The sequence below is a fragment of the Pongo pygmaeus genome, chromosome 8 (assembly GCF_028885625.2).
Source record: "Pongo pygmaeus isolate AG05252 chromosome 8, NHGRI_mPonPyg2-v2.0_pri, whole genome shotgun sequence".
Taxonomy (NCBI): Eukaryota; Metazoa; Chordata; class Mammalia; order Primates; family Hominidae; genus Pongo; species Pongo pygmaeus.
In genome coordinates this window covers 110,280,493-110,302,397 of record NC_072381.2, presented here as the reverse complement: position 1 = coordinate 110,302,397, position 21,905 = coordinate 110,280,493, and the positions used below count along the sequence as shown (strand labels likewise).

Genomic DNA, 21,905 nt, shown 5'->3' with positions numbered 1-21,905 from the left:
TTGCAAACTTTTTCATTATTATTTTATCTGTTATGATGATCTGTGATCAGTGTTCTTTGATGTTATCATTGTAATTGTTTTGGTGCACCACAAATTATACCTATAGAAAACGGTTCACTTAATCCATAAATGTGTGTGTTCTGACTGCTCCATCTACTGACAATTCTCCTATCTCTCTCCCTGTCTTCAGGCACCTCTATTCCCTAAGACACAACAACATTCAAATCAGGCCAATTTATAGCCCTACAATGGCTTCTAAGTGTTCATGTGAAAGAGTTGCATGTTTCTCACTTTAAATCAAAAGCTAGGAATGATTAAGCTCAGTAAGGAAGGCACGTTGAAAGCCAGGAGGCTGAGAGTGAAGTCTCTTGCGCCAAACAGCCACATTGTGAATGCAAAGGAAAAGTTTTTGAAGGAAATTACAAGTCCTACTCCAGTGAACACACAAATGATAAGAAAACTAAACAGCCTTATTGCTGATACAAAGAAAGTTTTAGTGGTCTAGATACAAGATCAAACCACCCACAACATCCCATTAAGCTAAAGCCTAATCTGGAACAAAGCCCTCTCTTCAATTCTATGAAGGCTGAGAGAGGTGAAGAAGCTACAGAAGAAAAGTTTGAAGCAGCAGAAGCTGGTTCACGAGGTTGAAGGAAATAAGCCATCTCCATAACATACAAGTGAAAGGTGAAGCAGCAAGTGCTGATGGAGAAGTTGCAGCAAGTTATCCAGAAGATCTAGCTAAGATCATGGATGATGGTGGATATACTAAACAAGATTTTCAATGAGCAGCCTTCTATTGGAAGACAGTGTCATCTAGGACTTTCACAGCTAGAGAAGAGAAGTCAATGCCTGGCTTCAAAATTTCAAAGGACAGGAAGACTCACCCAGGCTAATGCTGCTGGCGACTTTTAAGTTGAAGTCAATGCTCACTTATGATTTGAAAAATCCTAGGGCCCTTAAAAATTATGCTAAATCTCCTCTGCCTGTGCTCTATAAACGGACCAGCAAAGCCTGCATGACAGCACATCTGTTTACAGTATGGTTTACTGAATATTTTAAGCCCACTGTTGAGACCTACTACAAGAAAAAAAGATTCCTCCCAAATTATTACTGCTTATTAACAATGCACGTGGTCACTCAAGAGCTCTGATGGAGATTTACAAATAGATTGTTATTTTCATGCCTGTTAACACAATATCCACTGTGCAGACCATGGATCAAATAGAAATTTCAACTTTCAAGTCTTATTATTTTAAGAAATACATTTCATAAGACTATAGCTGCCATACACAGTGATTTCTCTCATGGACCTGGGCAAAGTAAATTGAAAACCTCCTGGAAAGCATTCATCCTTCTAGATGCCTTTAAGAACATTCATGGGAGGAGATCAAAATATCAACATGAACAGGAGTTTGAAAGAAGTTGATTCCAACTCCCATGGATGACTTGAGAGGTTCAAGACTTCAGTGGGGGAAGTAACTGCAGACACTGTAGAAATAGCAAGAATAGTAGAATTATAAGTGGAGCCCGAAGAAGTGACTAAATTGCTGCAATCTCATGATAAAACTTGAACAGATAAAGAGTTGCTACTTACAGATGAGCCAAGAAAGTGGTTTCTTGAGATGGAATCTACTCTCAGTAAAGATGCTGTAAACATTGTTGAAATGACAAGAAAGAATTTTAAATATTCCATAAATGTAGTTGATAAAGCAGGATTTATCAGGGTTGCAGGGCTGGAGAGGATTGACTCCAATTTTGAAAGAAGCTATACTGTGGGTAAAAAACTGTCAAACAGCATTGCATGTTACAGAAAAATCTTTCCTGAAACGAAAAGTCGTCAATACAGCAAACTTCACTGTCATCTCATTTTAAGAAATCGCCACAGCCACCCCAGTCTTCAGCAACCACCACCCTTAACAGTCATCTATATCAAGGTAAGATCCTCCAGCAGCAAAAAGATTATAATTTGCTTAAGGCTCAGATGATCATTAGCATTTTTTAGCAATAAGGTATTTTTAAGTTGAGATATGTACATTTTTCAGATGTAATGCAATTATACACTTAATAGACTACAGTATAGTATAAAAATAACTTTTATATGCATTGGGAAACCAACAAGCTCACGTGACTTGCTTTATTGTGATATTTGCTTCATTTTAGTGGCCTGGAACTGAACCCACAATATCTCCACAATATTTAATAATACCTATTAAATACCTATATGTATTTAATAGGTATTAATATATACCTATGTCGCTACATGGATATTATGGTCACTATTTTAATGGTTGCATAATACCCCAGTAAATGTATATACCATAATTTAAAGTCCCTTAATGTTAGGCAGTAAGTTTCTTCCTAGTTTTTCCCATTATAAATGACTTTGATAAGCATTGTTATGCCTAGAGCTTCTGAACTGAACCATTGGGTTAAAGTTATGAATATGTGTATGTTTTCTGATATATATTGCCAAGATATTTTCCAGAAAGGAAAATTCATTTGCACACCCATCCATACTATTTCAAAATATAATACCCAACACTGGGTATTATGATTATCGTACCGAAAGTAATACATTTTAAAAACTGAAACCTGTTAATTTTAAATGAAAATTTCTTCAAATTGTCCTTATGAATTTTCTAGATTAACTGGGATTACTGAATGTCAATAAATTCTTGTATTTGGTTTAGTCTAGTTCTCTAACATTAACATTTAAAGTATTTCTTCTTCTCTATTGTTTACCTCCCTTGCTACCTTCTAACATTTCTTTCGAGAAAACTTATTTTCTATCTTTTGCTTTCCTAGTTTAGCTGTCTGCATGAAATAAAAAATGACCTTGACGGAGAGTGGCTCCACTGAGGGTGGAAGGTAGTGGCTGAAAAAGCACGCAAGTAATTCTCAGATGCCAGTGGTGTTTCTTGATCAGGTTGCTGGTTTCATGAGTGTATTCAGTTAATGAAAATTCATCAGACTCAAGAGATGTACGCTTTTCGGTATGTATGTTAAAATCCCATTTTTAAAACTGAAAGAATGACCCTGAGTTTAAAAGGCCAGGTGCCTTCATACCACGGTGAGTGGTCAAGATATAGGCAGAGAATGGAGGGAACATAAGTGGCCTGGCCTGGTCGGGCAGACAAGAGCTTAAGGTCATAGGGACTTGCAAAGGAAGGGACAAGCAGAAGAATTCCTGAGTCCAACTGGAAAACCAGAAATCTAGGATCTGGATTCAAGCAAAGTAGTCAGCACTAGGGCAGTGTTATTAACACAAAAAATCAGCACGTACATAAAGACAAGGTCAGCCCATAGAGGAAGCAGATGAAAGAACACAGGGAAACCTGAGGCTGCATTGCTCTACCTCCTGGAGCACCTGTGGCTGGAGCCACCTATCTTAACTAAAACACTGCCATGGCTGAATTTCTACCATGGGAACATAATTGCTTTGGGAAAGGTACTGTTGCCTGCCTGAGTACCCTTCTTAAAGCATATACATGCCGTATCTTCCATTCATTATTTCAGCAAATGTGATTTTCCCTCCAAGAAATGTATCAGGTTACTAAAATGGACACCAAGAAGCTGAAGAAGAAATCAGAAAGTCTAGGACATCATATAGAAAAAGCATGCTTGGGGCTGGGCGCGGTGCATGGTTCACACCTGTAAATTCGAATATTTTGGGAGGCCGAGGAGGGCAGATCACCTGAGGTCAAGAGCTTCAGACCAGCCTGGCTAACATGGCAAAACCTCGTCTCTACATAAAAATACAAAAATTAGCCGGGTCTGGTGGCAGGTGCCTGTAATCCCAGCTACACAGGAGGCTTGAACCCAAGAATCGCTTGAATCCAGGAGATGGAGGTTGCAGTGAGCCAAGATTGCATCACTTTACTCCAGCATGGGTAACAGAGCAAGACTCCATTTCGAAAAATTACAAAAGAAAAGAAAAAGCACGCTTGGGGTGACACAGGCCACCAGAGCCACAGTTTTGCTAAAGGTTGTTCATTCGAACGAATGTTCTTGAAAGCAACACTGACATGAATGGAGATCCTTACTGCCCTTTTCTCACTGAATACAAGTTCATAGCTAACACTAAACCAGTTTTGTCATTCAGAACTCTGCTCAAATAGATCAGTGGTAACATTCAAGTATCACAGGGTATCTCTGATTATGGGCCACACCCATTAGGTGGTTGCTCCACCTCCTGGTGTTTCTATAGTGATGGAGATAGCACACCTCCATTGTACTAATGAGACACCTGTAAGAGCAGTGGCCACTTGCTGTAGGTGAGCAGAGCTAGACATATTTCTCTTAAATTATATATAAATCATTTTTATAAGAATGGAAAAGGACCTAATAAAAATCCAATGTTTTTCTTTAAGTGAAAAGTGCCCTTTAGTCCCACTCCTATTCCTCAGAGGGAAAGCTTCAAAGCCATGGTCATCCCTAGTTAATCCCCGGCAGCTTTATCTCCACCAGGTGAGGAGACAGGAAGCCTGTTTCTGCCAATAGCTACTGAGAAAGTTATCATCGCCTACTAATCCTGGAGGATCTCAACACAATTACATTTTTAATCTGGGGGTTTTAAATGAGAATATAAATGAAAGGCACAGTTTCTTTGCATCCAGCATTCCAGAAGTCAAGTTTACATTTCCTTTTGAATTTTCAGGCCCTCCACAATCCAGATACACTCCAGCACCTGTCCCAGTTACAGTCCAATTGGCAAAGCCTGCATGGGACAAGCACCTCCTCTGTACTGGGTCCTGTGTTGCCAGCTACCACGCCTAACGCTCCATTAGCTGCTTAACCAGTCTGTCAATCTGTCAGCTACTATTGAACTTGTCGGGTAGAAGGTGATCAACAAAAATCCTTAGCTGCATGCCCACTCCCCAACTATTAATACTACTAACAGCAACCCTTCATTATGTGTGCTAGTGTTTCAGAAAGTGCTTTTTACATCAAAATTAAGGGCAATTCTAGACCACTGTGGCCCAGAAGTGTCTGAAAACAATGGAGTCTGAAATCCCATTGAGTTCATCTCTGATCTCCAAACCCAGCTGTATTTGTTAAAGTTTCATTTTGCCAAGAATATAAACGGTATTAGAGAGCTTTGCAATCCTACCTCTCACGCAGAAAAAAAATAGCTATTTTCAGCTCTCCATCTCCTACAGAAGGCCCCCTGTGCCAGGATGTATGCATCTGTGAATACATGAGCATGTGCCCATTTTTTTAAAAACTGCAGTCTCTTGTCAAAATGAGGAATGTTTAAACATTCAGCTCTGTACAGCAATGAGAACAGCAGCTATATTTCTAGGATTGCACTGTCTTCAAAACCTATCTCAAAATCTTTCCAAAAGTCTCAGTTTTAATAAGATTATTGAGCCCTCCAGCTAATCTAAACACATCACAATGTAAGCTGTTTCAGTCATCAGTGAGGAAATAGCCTGATGGAAACAAAAGAGAATCCTACCGCGTAAATAACTGACAAAGACACAGCCCTCAAAAGATGTTACAGAGCTTTGGTTCTAAGATGGAGGGAGGGGAGTAGCTTTTCTTTTGTCATTTCCAATTTGGTCAACCATAACCTATTACTTCCATTGCTTTTTTAAACTTCAAAAATTCTTATAAAATATCTTCAAAGATACCCAAAAATGAATCTCTTGTCTTTATTGAGTCCTTTTAAATTAAAATGCAAGATGGTAGGAGAATCTATAGGACAGAGAAGGAGCTGGCATGGGAGGTAGAAGGAGTGGGGAAGCTCATAAGATGGTCAGAATAGAAGGAATTGATCAAATGCCCAAATTAAGCTGATCAGAAATCAGAAAGGACTTTAGTAGACTGGGGTGCATCAGGATTGCAGAGGTATGACCCTCCAGCAAGGTCAAATGGAAGGTACATTTGCCCTCCACCCCTTTGTAGCTTTGGAGGACTCAGAAGATCTTCCCCACACCCAGGCCTTGACCAGTATCAGATAGACATGTTTCCCAGTTAACTCAAAACCCAACACCCACATATCAGTAGCAGAGTGTGATGTGCATCTCTCGATTTCTAGATGCAATTTTGTTTTATCCATACGGTATTTCCTTAATTCTCCAGCAGTGCCTTTACTGAGTGAGATCTACTGGCAAGTCTCCTGTAGCTTTGGGGTAGCATTTGGGAAAGTAAAGCAATTGGATACTGTCCCTTTAAAATATCATTCAATTAGGTCTTTTGTAATACATACAACATAACGAGATAGCCTTACCAACTCTAAAGAAATTGCTAGTGCATTTCATCAAAGGCACAATAATGGAAACATCGATTCACTCCTCACCACAAACATCTCCCTTTGATGCTGCAGTTACCTTAATACAACACTTTTCATTTTCTCTAGAAGGAAACAGCTGCCTTCATGCATGCACATCAGAGAAGGCTCTAGTCTGAAATAACATATTTGTATATCAATCTCAACTACACTTGCATTTTCATTTGCTGCTGCACAGCATCACTCTCCTTGACTCTAAACTACTAAATTACCCCAAAATAAAGAAAAACTCTTCTGCAACCTGGATGACTGGGGCTAGGTGTTTTATGCCATATCTGCAAGCGTTGCCAGGGGCATCATCTGCTTTCACACATCATTTATTTAAAAGAAGAATGACCAAGCACTGGTTAGAAACTTTATGGGCCTGAAGAACATTCAGCCACTTTACGCAAAAGATGTCAACAAGAAAGAGTACCTAAGGAATAATATATCTAGAAATGTGCAGTGTGATTAGAAAAATCCAGCAACACCCACTGCCACATTTTCAAATATTTTTAGTAAGTGAAAGAGCAGCCACCAAGTCTGAAAGTATTTTGAATGCATTATATCCATAAGGGTACTTCATGAGCAATGCCCCAGATGTTCTCAGTGCTGTGGAGATGGAGGAAAAGGATACTCTTAGATACACAGAAGACATATTGCATTTGGTTTATCAACCTCTTGGTATGAGAAGTCTGTTGCCTCTAACCTAGCTTGCCTCTGTAAAAATAAAAATAAGCTTTAAGAGGTCTGAGCTTCTTATAAATAAATTACCATCCAACCATTTAATGACATCTGAATAATTTACTTTTTTCAATACTGTTTCAAAATTTCTGGCTATTCTAAGCCTCTAAAGTCACAGACTATCTGACATTTGGCTAAGTCTTTCATACAATATCCACTCGATGCCATGAAAGAAATGTATTTGCAGTGGCTTTTCCTCTGCAAATGTCATGTGGGTGTCCTTAGGGGATTGCATTAAGCACCTGGCACCCACCATGAGGCTTGGTTAACGAGACATAGAAAGGTTATGTTGAAATTATTGTTTAAAGGTGCTGACATCACATGAATGCATGCACACACACACACACAAATTCACAATCACATATTCAAATATACACTGAGGAGCAACTGTTTCAGTATTTAAGAGAGCAAAGAAGCTATTTCAACCAAGGTTGTTCTGTGGATATCTCTATGTAAGACAGTGCTCAGAATTATCTGTTTCCTTTCACTGATTGATTCCACAACATTATTACATAATAGTTTGGCATCAAGCACTGTAGTAAGATTCTGGAGATGTCAGGAAATACAAAGAGGAAATCATCTAAAATCTCTTTTCTTAAGTATAAGTTGATCAAATATAGAGAGCTACAGAATTTAAGCATTCATCCACTAATTCATTCATCTAACTGATAGACACTGAGGACTGATTACACGATAGAGCTTGTTATCTAGTGAGGAATGCAGATGACCCCAAAAATCAACACAAAATCTCATCTGTGACAAGTTTTCTGAATGAGGGGTACATAGTGCTATGTAAAAGAACATCAAAAGGGATTTGATTTTGTCAGGGAGTTTAGGGAAGGTGTCCTGAGGAAGTGATGCTGGATCTGAGATCTGACGATGATGAGGCTTACATTAAAGAAGAGAATTCCAGGCACAGGGAAGGGAGCAAGGGGGACAGGTAGGGAAAGCAACTGAAAGATTCAAGGGGAAGTGGCAACAGTGAGGCAGGAGAGAGAAGGAGGGACCAGACCAGGCAGGGGCTGGTAATATCTACTGGGGACTGTGGTCTTTAGTTTGTGAACAAAGAGGAAATGTGAGAGGGGTTTAAGCAAAGGCATACAATCACTATATTTGGGAAATATTTTTTCAGGTTGTAGTATTAACATACTGGAAGAGACTCTAGCAATCGTTCAGATGACAAACGAAACTCATATTTGAGTGGTGGTGGTAACAGAAAGAAGAGGATGGAATCAAAAGATATTTGGAAGTGGTAACAGAAAGAAGTGGATGAAATAAAAAGGTATTAGATCCCATGATTGATCACAGATGGTGGGTTTAGAACAAGGAAATATTAAAGATACTCCCTAGGTTTCTAATTTTGCAATTAAATGGCTAGAGATAGGGAATACTGGAAGAGAGCCAGCTATGCTGGGGAGAGATCTCCAGTTCATTTCTAGAATACATTGAGTTGAGAGGTTTTGAGGCATACAAGAGACAGACAATGCTATGTATGCAGTTGAATATACGTATTTGCAGCTCAAGAAGGAGGTCTTATTGGGGTCACTAGATCTTTAATGTATTTTTAGAAAATAACAAAATGGACTTTGTTTGAAGCTTCACTTCTATAACTTAACTAAGAGCAATGGTATATTCCAATGTCACCAAATCAAGGTGGCATAGTGTGATGGAATATGCCTGGATGTGGAATCTGATAACATGCACTTAAGCCCTGGCTCCTCAGCTTCTAGCTTGGAGGGTTTGAATAAGCACCTAGCCTTTCTGTACCTTTGTTTACTATGTCACTATAAAATATTATATATGTCCTACTTCACAGGGTTGTTTTGAATAAGGTCAAATGAGTAAAATTATAACGAAAGTCATTTTAAAAATGTGAAATACGGTGACTCACACCTGTAATGCCAGCACTTTGGGAGGCTGAGGCAGGCGGATCACGAGGTCAAGAGATCAAGACCATCCTGGCCAACTTGGTGAAACCCCGTCTCTACTAAAAATACAAAAATTAGCTGGGCGTGGTGGTGGGCACCTGTAATCCGAGCCACTCAGGAGGCTGAGGCAGGAGAATCGCTTGAACCCAGGAGGCGGAGGTTACAGTGAGCCAAGATCGCGCCACTGCACTCCAACCTGGTGACAGAGCAAGACTCTGTCTCAAAAAAAAAAGGAAAAGGAAATAATAGCATTGTCAATAAGTGAAATATACCTGTCTACATATTTTGATACTTAAGAGCAGAAAGGAAAGTTAGTTGCTGCAGACAAAATCAATGATGAAATGATATGGGTTGGAATGATGAAACGTCACTGAATTCCCTCCAAAATTTGGATTAAGAAAGCAAGTGATTTTCACATGGTGGTACCTGGATGAAAAGATGTAAATGAAAATAGTATTTATTCACCTTTTGATCCAAACTGTAGGCCAGCACCCAGTCCTCTTGCTTGGGATGAAAGAGCAGGCTCTGGATATAGAAGGTGAGCCGATACTTCTGATAGGTCGCCCCTTCGTCCGAGCTGATCAATATGCTGCTCTCCATTTCAGGATCACTGAGAAGCATAATCTAAAGAAAGGACAGAGGGACAAACACAGACAGAGTTAGTAGGAAATAATAAATATAATAACTTTAATTATAAATAAGTCATCTGTATTTGTACACCATAGCATATAAAGGGGCATCTGGGCCTCTGTATAAAATACTTGTATTAATTTTCTCCTGATTTAGTCTCTCATTGTTGAATTGAGGTAAAAATAGGGGGCAAGGCTAGAAGCATATAGAAGGAGGTTTCATTTTTGATGTCCATCTTTTAAGCGCTGGGGACATTTTTTGTGGTCTTCTGTCTCCTGACCTTGGGACAGTCATCTCTCTCTCTCTGTCTCTCTCTCTCTCTTTCTCTCTCTCTCCCCCACCCCATTCTCCATGTCATTGTTAATCGCAGCATTTTTCCTATATTGTTCTTTAGTCGTGAGAAGCTCCCTCCCCCACTGCCATGCTGTCATGATCCCATTGTTTGTTTTGTTCCTTCTGAATTGTTTTATGCATTTAATTAAGTGGTTTTATGATTCCTTTGTTAGAGATATTTTCCAAAGCATATAGCCCCAAAGGTCCTTGAGCAAATATTGCTCCCACAGAAGGTTTATCATCTTCCAGTCAAGTGGACAGAAATATTGTAATGAAAAGTCTTTGGCATCAGAGACACCAGGTTCAAATCTCAACAGTTCTCTGTTAATATTGTATCATCTTGAGAAAGTTACCTAACCTCAGTTTCCTCAATAATAACCTGACTCTGATAATATCCAAACTGGCTTTGAGCATATGGCATAATGTATATTCTTTTTTTGTTGTTCTTTAGTAGAGATGGGGTTTTGCCATATTGGCCAGGCTGGTCTCGAACTCCTGACCTCAAGTGATCTGCCTGCCTCCACTTCCCAACATAATGTACATTCTTAACAGTCATAGCTATTATTACTAGTAAACTGTCCCTCCAGCCAGCGCAATCTGGCTTCTACCCCTAGTGCCACAATAACATTGATCTCACTAAAGATAGACTAACTTTTTAGTATTTAAACCGATAAATGCTTAGACACTCAGACTTTTCCATTATTTAAACTCATAGCAGCCTTTGATACCACAACAATTCCGTCTTTTTTGAAACATTCTCTTCCAGGGGCTTCCATAACACCATGTTCATCTATTTTTCCTTTTCATTTCATTTGGATACTCAATTTTCTCTTATTATCCTTTAACTGTGACCACTCCTTAACCCTCCATTTTGACTTTCTTCTTTTGCACTCAATATACTATTACTCAGTGACATCTTCCATTCCTGATTCTTTTCCTTTCCTTTTCCTTTTGAAAATCATCACCTCCTGGGGAAAACTCCTAAATCTCTGAGTCTCAGTCACAGATTTGGGAGCTCAGCTGCCTGGAAGATGCTTCTATTTAGATGCCCCACAAGCACCTTGAGCTCCAGATGCCCCACAGTGGTACCTGATTCCAGCCCTACTGCTTCTCCAGTATAACCTAGCTCCATGAGCGTTTCCACCAACATCCATGCTTAGCAAAAAGCCCAAGATGCATCCTTGACTCTGCTTTCTCACCTTCTGAAAGAATAAGTCTGTGAGGCCAGTGTATTTTACCTTTCAATTAACTCTTAACACAAAATCCATTATCTCCCTACCTATTGTGATTGTCTTAGTCCAAAACATGCAAATCTCTCTCCTGGATTACTGTAAGACAACTCTAGCCAGTCTTACCATGTTAGCCTTGTCCCTTCCAATCCATGTTTCACACTGTGGCCAGAACAATCAACCTGTAATATAAATCTGATTCTGACATTCTCTCACTTAAAACCATTCAATGGCGTAATCAATCTTCCTATATTCCAAAATCCTTAAAACATCCTAGCAAAATCTGCACCCCTGTTTACGTCTCTGGCTTCATCAGCAGCACAACCCTTTTGGAATTTATTATCCAGCTCAACTCAACTTCTCTGAGTTCCTAAATAAGCAAGTGAATTTATTTCCTCTTAGAGTTTTTCTTATCTTTGCATATGTTGCCACCAATTTTCTATCATGTAGTCTAAACCATAAGGCCCAGAGTATAAAATATAGCCCCCCAAATTTCCATACCTTATAAAATAAAAGTGTTAACTAGCAGGATTTTTAAAATGTTACCCAGAGCATATATTAGTATTATAAAATAAGCTTTAAAACAAATTTAGGTCTTTTAAGTGCTAAGATTCACAGTCCTTTCCCTCTTTTATTCCTTTACAGCTTCTAAGACAAGCTTACTTTCTTTTCTCAAATATTTGCTTTGGCTTCATTGAAATAAGTCATCACTAGTTATCAGCAAATTTTTAAGAAACGGAGCAGTATAATAACTTTTTTTCACTCATGTGTGAATAATGCAGGGAAATACTCTTAGAGTAATCATAGACCGAATAACTTCCTCTTCCCATGGCACTATGAAGGGGTAGGGGAAACGGGTCAAAGCACTCAAGCTGCCCTTGAGAAAACCTCTGAGGAAGCATCTGTGGTGCTCGCAGAGTTTGACAGGACGAATATAATGGGTAAGAAGGAGGCTTTTGGCTTATGCCTGTAATCCCAGCTCTTTGGGAGGCCGAGGCGGGTGAATCACTTGAGGTCAGGAGTTCAAGACCAGCTTGGCCAACATTGTGAAACCCCATCTCTACTAAAAATACAAAAATTAGCTGGGCATGGTGGTACACACCTGTAATCCCCACTACTCAGGAGGCTGAGGCACGAGAATCACTTGAACCCTAGAGGTGGAGGTTGCAGTGAGCCAAGATCACGCCACTGCACTCCAGCCTGGGTGGCAGGCAGAATGAGACTCTGTCTCAAAAAAAAAAAAGAAAAAAAGCTTTCATAACCAGCCTCACTTGCTCCATATCATATACCAATGGTCTACATAACAGGCAATGAAATCATTTTTCTCCTGGTGCAGAAAAATTAAACTGCTTATTTTATGCAGGTATAAAAAAGCTTCATGCCTATGATTTTAATTAGAAGATAAGACCAACATCATAAATGAACTTTATTTTACATACTGTGAGTTACAATATACTAAATGAGGGTTACCATTGAATATCTTGCGCAATGTATTTTCTTCCCCTAGCTCTGTTTCTTTCTGTGCACACATGCACACAGAGACACACACAAGTCCACTTGCATACCCAAATGCACATTAATCCACATGCAACACATACGTGTGAGCACACATACACTAACATATACAGAGATGCTGCATTTATGTGCACACACACATACAGAAATTTATACATAATAAAGCATATTGACATTGAGTGGCAGTTTTATGGAGCTTTTGTTGGTGAGAGTACATTTTTATTACTACCGTTCTCTGACATTCTTATCAGAAATTATTTGATATACTTTGATATCACTGGTAGTGTCTCTATTCAATTCAACTTTTTGAGAAGAATGAAAGGAAGGGAAATAGACACCAACATATTCTGGATTTCTAACCTATGCTGGGCATTTTACCTGATTTTTTATAAAAATCTCATACAAATCATGTGAAGTCGGTATCATGAGTTATATTTTACAGATAAAGAAACTGAGGCTCAGGAGAAAAGCAACTTGCCTGTTACTCCTCTAATTGCCTCAAAACCCACACCTTCCATGCTCTGTACCACACACACACACACACACACACATAATCCTTTTTGAAAGCGCCTCTGAGAAACCCACCAAAAACGCAGCTTCACTCATCTCAATCTCTGACCACAGGAGCATCAAGCATTAAAAGAGTAAGAATCTAAGAGGAAGATACACGTTAGTTGTAGGTGCTCAAAAATAAAAAAGGAGGAGGTCTTATTATTTATATAAATATAATCAGAGAGCAAATATTTTGTCAGAAGTTAAGCCTCAAGGTAAAATACGTGTATTGTATATTCACGTACCAAATCTATAAAGAAAATCATCCCATGTCCACCCAAATTTTTCTTGTTACACATGGATTTCAAATCCCAATGCCTGTGAAGGCAAAGCAGGTAAAGTGAGCAAGTGAAGCAGACAAGGCAAGACAAGGACTGGTGAGGAGTGTGTCAAATCGGAAAGTACACATCATTCCCTCAAAATATTTAAAATTGGGTTTTTAAAAAACATTGTGCACAAATTAAATATATCTGTGGACTGAATTTATGGATGAGACATGTGACTCTTGCTAAAGTTGTGATAGCATGTTTCTACAAAAACAAAGACATTCACAAGCTTACCTTTCAATGTATAATTATAGGTATCTAGTGTATAATTTGTGGCAACGGCTGTTTAGATATCCAGAGTTCTGCATTTATGTGATTTTGGCAATACGAACAGGACAGAGATCCCTCTAGAGATTTTAATTTTGTTTTGTTCATCATTCTGCTTTGATTCTTTATAAAAGCAGTTTGTTCTGACATGAGACCTGCAGTGGGTATACGTGTGCTGGAAGGGGAGGAGGGGTTTTTCAAATACGGTTTCGCAGATTGTTAAGGTTATAGGCTCTCAATGCAGATGTCTTTAGATCAGGCTCCTCAGACTGATATTTCATGTGTAAACAGAAAGTTACTCAAGGCCGGGCGCGGTGGCTCATGCCTGTAATCCCAGCACTTTGGGAGGCCCAGGCGGGCAGATCATCTGAGGTCAGGAGTTTGAGACCAGCCTGACCAATATGATGAAACCCTGTTTCTACTAAAAATACAAAAATTAGCCGGGTGTGGTGGCAGGCGCCTGTAATCCCAGCTACTCGGGAGGCTGAGACAGGAGAATTGCTTGAACCCAGGAGGCAGAGGTTACAGTGAGCCGAGATTGCGCCACTGCACTCCAGCTTGGGCAACAAGAGTGAAACTCCGTCTCAATTATCCCAAGTCTGTTATCTCATCTAGAGAAAAAAGGAGATAGTAATTGTACCTACCTCTTAGTACTATTGAAAGGATTAAATGAGATAATGATTAAAGGGGCTTAGCACACTACCAGGCACATAAGTACTAAATAAACGTTAACCTTTATCTTTAAATTACCCAGGATAAGGCCAGATATGGTGGCTAACACCTGTAATCCCAGCACTTTGGGAGCCTGAGGTGGGCAGAATGTTTGAGCTCAGGAGTTCAGAACCAGCCTAGGCAACTTGGTGAAACCTCAACTCTATCAAAAAAAAAAAAAAAAAATTAGTCTGGTGTGGTGGCGTACACTTATGGCCCCAGCTACTCAGGAGGCTGAGGTGGGAGGATGGCTTGAGCCCAGGCAGTTGAGATCACACCACTACACTCCAGCCTGGGCAACAGAGCCAGACCCCATCCCCCCCACCAAAAAAAAAAATTACATAGGATAAGAGCACAACTGAAGTCAGAAGTGATGCCAAGCAGGTTGGAGACAAATAGAGGTGATTTGGGGATTATTTGCCTCCCTCTTGACTCCCATCATTCCTGAACTTTGTGGAGAAAATTGCAAGAGGTGGGCATAAAGGGGACTGGGGAGTTGCTGTTCAATGGTTATAAAATTTCAGTCACGCAAGATGAAATAATTCTGGAGATATGCTGTACAACGTGCACATAGTTAACACTCTATTGTACATGTGGAAGTGGGTTAAGAGGGTAAATCTCATGTTGTCTGTATGTGTGTGTTTGCCATAATTTAAAACACACAAAAGTGTCATGGAGAAAAACATCATATTTTAGTGTTTTATATTTTACATTCACTTTACATGCATTTTGCATTTCTGGTAATATTTTAAGAAAACACACCCTATTAACCAACACGAATACTGCCAGAGTAAACACCAATTGGTAGATAATTGTCAATTTGCTAAACACAATTGCTGCTTTGAATGAACACTCTCATCTCTTCATTGGATGACTATACCCCATGAGGAAACTAAACATGCCACTGCCTTAGGGTGAGAACCGCATACAATAAAGTTCCTATGATTTAGCCATTCACTGTAAATGAATTGTCTGTGTCCAAGATTAGAGATGGACAAGCTTTAGAGATTACCAACATACAAATGGTGCAATATCTTTTGAAAAAAAAACAAAACTTGTAATGCTTTCTGAAGGAAATTCCTGAGAATGTTGAATAATAGTCGTCCTACTTTTAATGGTATATTGCAAATTGCAAAGGACACTCAGGGAAGTCAGGAGTCAGGCAGGGGCTATGCTTAGTCAGCTTACACTCTCAAAAGCCTGTCAGCTTATCTATGTCTAAACCAGTCAACATTAGTATTGGAGATGTCAAAATCCTCCCCAGAAATCTTTCCACAATGCACCCCTTCCTGCTGCTGAGTGAGTCTTACAATATCATTGATGAATATGTCACTTTATTCAGTTGCCTATTCTGTTTCCTTTGCGCAATCTATTAAAATCAAGTGAAAGCTAAACGTTTCTCAGTCTCTCATTCTGCCAGAGATCCAGAAAGTCAAGGAAAACACTCTAGTTCAATGCTTTGGGCATGTTCTCAGAATAGGAGCAAATAGACTTTTCTCTAAATATAAAAAAAGAAAGGCTATAATTTACTGTATAATTGAGTCCTAATGGTAGACTTTTAGCAAAGTTAGCGTTCAATAAGAAATAACAATAATATCAATATGAGCTCTTAGAGTATAAAACAATGACAGCATAGCTATCCCCTAAACCCACTGATATAATTGATAAGTTGTTGAATATTGACTTCCATACAAACAGAGCCTACTGTAGATATGGCTTTTACTCACAATATAACAGCATTCATTCTTTGAACAGTGGTTCTCATCTGAGGGGAAAGAAGGGGTCATGCCAAGGGGCCACATTTTGCAATGTATGGAGATATGTTAATTATCACAGCTGGGGGCAGGGGAGAGAGTTCTGGTATCTAGTGGGCAGAGGCGAGGGATGCTGTAAAACATGTGACAAAGCACAGGACAGCGACTCACAACAAAGAATTATCCAACACAAAACGTCAATGATGCTGCAGTTGGGATTATTACATGTCAAATATGTAAACTACATATAAATGTCATGGAACACCAATATGCATGTATGCTTATACATATCCTGTCTCATCTATGGCCACAATACATGCCATTCTCTTTGCCAAGATTAGACTCCCCACCTTTCCACCCTAATCCATTATATTAACCTTATTTATACCTGTTCCTCAGGATTTAACATAAGCACACCAACAAAACTGCAGTCATTGAGGCCATTCAAGAGAAAACATTAAAGTACAAAAATAACAAGAAAACAATCCTATTTAAAAAATGGGCAAAGGACTTGAATAGACATTTCTCCAAAGCTATACAAATGACCAGTGAGCAAATAAAAAGATGTTCAAAATCACTAATCATTAAAGAAATGCAAATCAAAACCACAATGAGACACAACCTCACACTCATGGCTACTGTTTAAAAATAAGAAATCAGAAAATAACAAGTGTTGGCAGGGATGTGAGAAGTTGGAACCCTTGTGAACTGTTGCTGGGAACAAAAAATGGTGCAGCCACTACAGAAAACAGTATGGTGGTTCATCAAATAATTAAAAATAGAATTATCATATGATCCAGCTATTCCACGTCTGGGTAATACCCAAAAGTGAAAGTGTCCAGCTGTGTCAACTGTAATTGATGGTCAAGAAAGATGAGTACCAAGAACTGACCATTGAATGTAGCATTGTGGAGGGTATTGGTGACCATGGCCAAGACAGTGGAGTGAAGTAGGCAGACAGTCAGTGTTGATGCAAGTATAAATTGGCGTGACTACTCTAAAATGCAATGTGGCAACATAAAACAAGACTCTTGCAATTAAAAGCAAGGTCTCAAAGAGAGATATGTTCACCCAGTGCTCATAGCAGCATTATTTACAATAGCCAAAAGGTGAGAGCAACCCAAGTGTCTATCAATGAATGAATGGATAAACAAAATGTGGTATACACTACAATGGAATATTATTCAGCCTTAGGAAGGAAGGAAATTCTGACACATGCTACATGGATGAACCTTGAAAACATTATGCAAAGTGAAATATGCCAGTCATAAAGAAAAAAATACTATATGATTGCACTTATATAGGGTACCTAAGGTAGTCAAAATCATGACAAAAAGTAGAATGGTAGATACTAAGGCTAGGGGGAGAGAGAAATGAGGAGTTGTTGTTTAGTTGGTATAGAGTTTTAGTTTTGCAAGATGAAAAGAAATTTGGAGATTGGTTGTAAAAACAATGTACACTTAACACTACTAAACTGTACACTTAAAAATGGGGAAGATGGCAAATTGCATATTATTTGCATATCCCTACAATTTTTTAAAGTAAAAAATAAATATAAAAATAAGACACAAGACTAGAGATAAAGTAACAGGCTAATGAACACTTTAATCAAACAAACACATACACACCATTTATTCATCCAACCTACTGACTGAGGCTTTACTCCATGCCAGGCTCTATTCTAAGGACCTAGATCAGAGCAGTAATCAAACCAGAATGAAAATACTTTCCCTCACAGAGCTTACATTCTGTTGAAGGAAGAATAAACAACAGACAGACAAATAAGTAAAACTTGTGGCATATCAGATGGTGATAAGGCCTTTGGAGTGAAAGAAAGCAGAAAAGGTAAGGGGAGGTGCTGAAAGAGAGGCTGTGTAGTTTTAAATCATGTGGTCAGGAAAGGCCTCATTGGGAAGGTAGCATTTGCAAAAGGATGTAGGAGCCCAGTAGGCTGGAACAGAATGAACAAGGTAGAGTGTTGGAAATGAGGTCAGCAAGGAAACGCAGACCAGGCATTGATATAAGGACTCCGGCTTTATCGCAAGTTACCTAGAAAGCATAGGATACACATACAATGAGCAGGGCTGTGATAGGCTAGGGCTTGTTTTTTAATCCTCTCACTCTGGCTACCATGTCGAACAGAGCATTGGAGGATGTGGGAAAAAAAAATCAAAGAGACCAGGGAGAGGTTCTGTAATGACCAGAAGGGACAGATGAATGGCCTGCACCAAGCTGGAGCACTGAGGTGCTGAGAGGTGGTCAGTTTCTGGGTGTATTTTTGGAAGAAAGGTTAAAAAGTTCTGCTTACAGATTAGATGTAGTGTCAGAGAAAGTGAGGTGACCCCTTAAAAGATTTTTAAACTGTACATTCGTCTCAATGTTTCTAATAATTACAAATTGGAACTAACTCAAATTATCTGATAGATTTGGGGCCTGAACAACTGGGAAAGTGGAATTAACATTTATGAGATAGAAACACAGTTTCAGGGCTTTAAAAATAAAGAATTTGGTTTTGAAATGCTTAATACACAGCCAAACAGAGATGTTAAGTAGAAGAGGGATGTACAAGGTTTATACTCAGGGGAGAGGGTTGGCCTGCAGATAAGAATCTAGGAGACATCAGAGTCTGAATAACAGTTAAAGACATGAATCTGGAGATAACCATGACAGCAAATACAGATAAAAGAGAGTCTGGAGAACTGAGCTCTATAGTATGTTTAGGGTCAAAAAGATAGGGACATACCAGGAAAGGAGCCTGAGAGGGAGAAGGAAAACTCAGAGAGTGAGATACTCTTAAAATCAAGGAAAGAAAGTATATTAGGGAAGAGTGTCCAGCTGTGTCAAATGCAATTGATGGTCAGGTATAAGGAGTACTGAGAATTGGCTACTGAATGTAGCAACAGGGAGAGTATTGGTGACCATGGCAAAGCCAGTGGAGTGAGCTAGGCAGACTGTCAATGTTGATGCAAGCGTAAATTGCCATGACCACTCTGAAAACCAATGTGGCAATATGGAACAGGACTCTTATAAATATTCATAACTTTAACCCTGTAAATTCTCTTCTAGGAAACTATCTAAGGAAACCATCAGAAACCCAATAAAAGGTTTATGCACCTGTAGGTTCAATGCAATGTTTTTATAATAATACAAAATTAGAAATAATGACTATATTTTATAGAACAATGACTAAAGTGAGCTAAAGCCATTCAATGGAATATTATGCAGCCATTAAAATGAATTCAAATACTTTTATGACATATGAAAAACAACCATATATTTAAACAGTGCATAAAATGCAGGCTGGACACACATGAAGCATCATCTCAATTTTGTTAAACATTGCTTATATTTCCTGTCTGTACTTATCCATAGTAGATGACTTGAAACAAACATTCACAAGTTCACAGTGGTTATTCCTAAGTGGCAAGATTATGAGTATTTTTTATTTTCTTCTCTATACTTTTCTATTTTCCCCAAATTTTCTGCAGTGAGCACACATTTCCTTTACAATCATAAAACATTATCTGTCTACACAAACACACATATACACACGCATATACCTTCTTGATAAAACGTGCTACGCATTGCCTGCTCTTGGAAAATTTGAAAAGCTAGTAAATATCTATCCACATGGTGAGCACAACTCGTGGTGCAGGACAGGTGTGGCATGAGGGGTGGGGTAGTGAAGAAGACTCAGTGTGGACAGGAAAAACAGCATCTCCCAATTCAGGGAGTGGTGTTACTGACCTCCCCCTCTGGAGTAAGAATCTCCTGCCCCAAACTGTCTCACACACCATACACCGAATGGATTTCCCCCAGCCCAGCTCTGATCATGGAATCTCCCCTCCACAAGAAACACCAAAACTCTCTACATGCCTTTAAAAACATACCCAGCATCTCAGGCATTTAGTGGGCTCCCATGCTGTTTTCAGGCTTGACCTCTTCAACATAACCACTTGCTCAAGCCAAGCTGTGCCTCAGAGTTTTCTCAAATCACTGTGCTTACTGCAACATTCCTATCTTTGCCCATGCTACTCCCCTACCTAGAAAGCCCAGCATCCTCCCTGCCTTCCTTCAAGTCCCATTTTAACTCAATCCCTTCCATGAAGCCTCCTGAGTGCTCCAGCTGAATGATCTCTGTCTTCCAAGAACCCCATCGGCAAATTCGTAATCACATTGAACTGCGATTTTATGTTTAAATATATTTGAAATTTATAAATATATTAATATATTTTAAAATATTGGTTATTTTATGTTTTACTTGTATTTACCTCACTTTGCCACCTTGACATTATGTTCCTTAAAGGCAGGGAGCTTTGATTAAACATTCTCTGGTCTTCTTTGCTGCACTGCCTGAAGCACGTGCTCAATAAATCACGTGATGCATGATGGAGCGAAGGTCACTCAAAGGTTTCTCAGTTTGCTTGACAAAATATTCAGTGCATTGTATTTGGGGCTCATCAGTGCCCTACTAGACAGAGAAGCTAGCTTCATCTCAATAAGGGCAGTCAGCAAAACCTTTACCTGAGGCACTGTCCCTCTGCCAGACAAGGCATTACCAGTTGCATATGCAGTAATTGGCATTCAGGTCAGTATTCCTCTGCTACTTCATATTATTCTTTTGTAGAAGCTGGATATAGACAAATTTAACAAATTGGTGGCCACATTATTTTTTAACCAGATATTTATTTCCAATAATTTAAAAAAGTAAATCTAACACCGGGAGAGAAGTATAAAGAAGTTTCATAATTCAAAAAAATGCAGGATAGAGGATTCGTCTTGAAGTCATTTTGCTTATTTTTGATGTTTTGATTTGGGGCTTTTCTTTGTTTCTTTTCTCCACATTAGGAGCATTAAAGCAAGATGTAAACACAGACATGTATTTCTAAGATTAGATGGACTAAGGTGCAGGTTAAATAGGATGAAGACATGTGAGTTGGCACAATATTGTCACAGGCATAGATACATAACCAAGTGTGTTTGGTTTTCAGAAATATCTAATGAGTTAAATCAAGATCATCCAAGGCGTTTGTTGCTTCAAGCATACAAGTTGCTACTGTGCACATCTGGGACCACAGTGGGACCCCAGAATTAAGAATCACTGTTCCAAAGCCTAAAATCACAAAGGCAACGACTATATGAAAAGATAAAGCAAAAAATGCCCACCAACATGCCTATTATCTACCACAAAACAAACCTAATTTATAAGCATCTTGTTGAAGCTGCGTAGGAGGAAAAGCCTGAAAAAATTCAAGTGCACAAGAGATGGTAAATGGAAATTAATTGCACAGCATCCATTATGGCTAATTTAAGAATTGCAGATTGTCACTAATACTTATTATTTATTGTATTATCTTTAGTATTTCTTCCAGTGAACATCAAAAAAGGGGGGGCTTTCACATGTTCACCTGCTAACCCTATTTTTTCCATTGGACCTTAAATTCTTCCTATAGGAAGCCTCAAACTTAGGATATTTTAAGGGATTGCTATGGTTTAGATATTTGTCCCCTCCAAAACTCATGTTGAAACTTAATACCCTACGTGGCAGTTTTGAGACGTGGAGCCTTTAAGAGGTGATTGGATCATAAAGGTTTTCTGTCCTTACTAATGTATCAAATCCACTCATGGATTCATGGATTAAA

General features: G+C 39.0%; 1 protein-coding gene across 1 annotated transcript in view; it reads right to left on the bottom strand.

Moving 5' to 3' along the window:
* Positions 1-21,905, bottom strand: part of SORCS3 (sortilin related VPS10 domain containing receptor 3) — a 631,488-nt gene that overhangs the window by 280,213 nt on the left and 329,370 nt on the right. Inside the window, exon 4 of the mRNA XM_054436019.2 lies at positions 9,412-9,570. Within this exon, the coding sequence (XP_054291994.1) occupies positions 9,412-9,570 (159 nt within the window). The remainder of the gene's footprint in view (positions 1-9,411; positions 9,571-21,905) is intronic.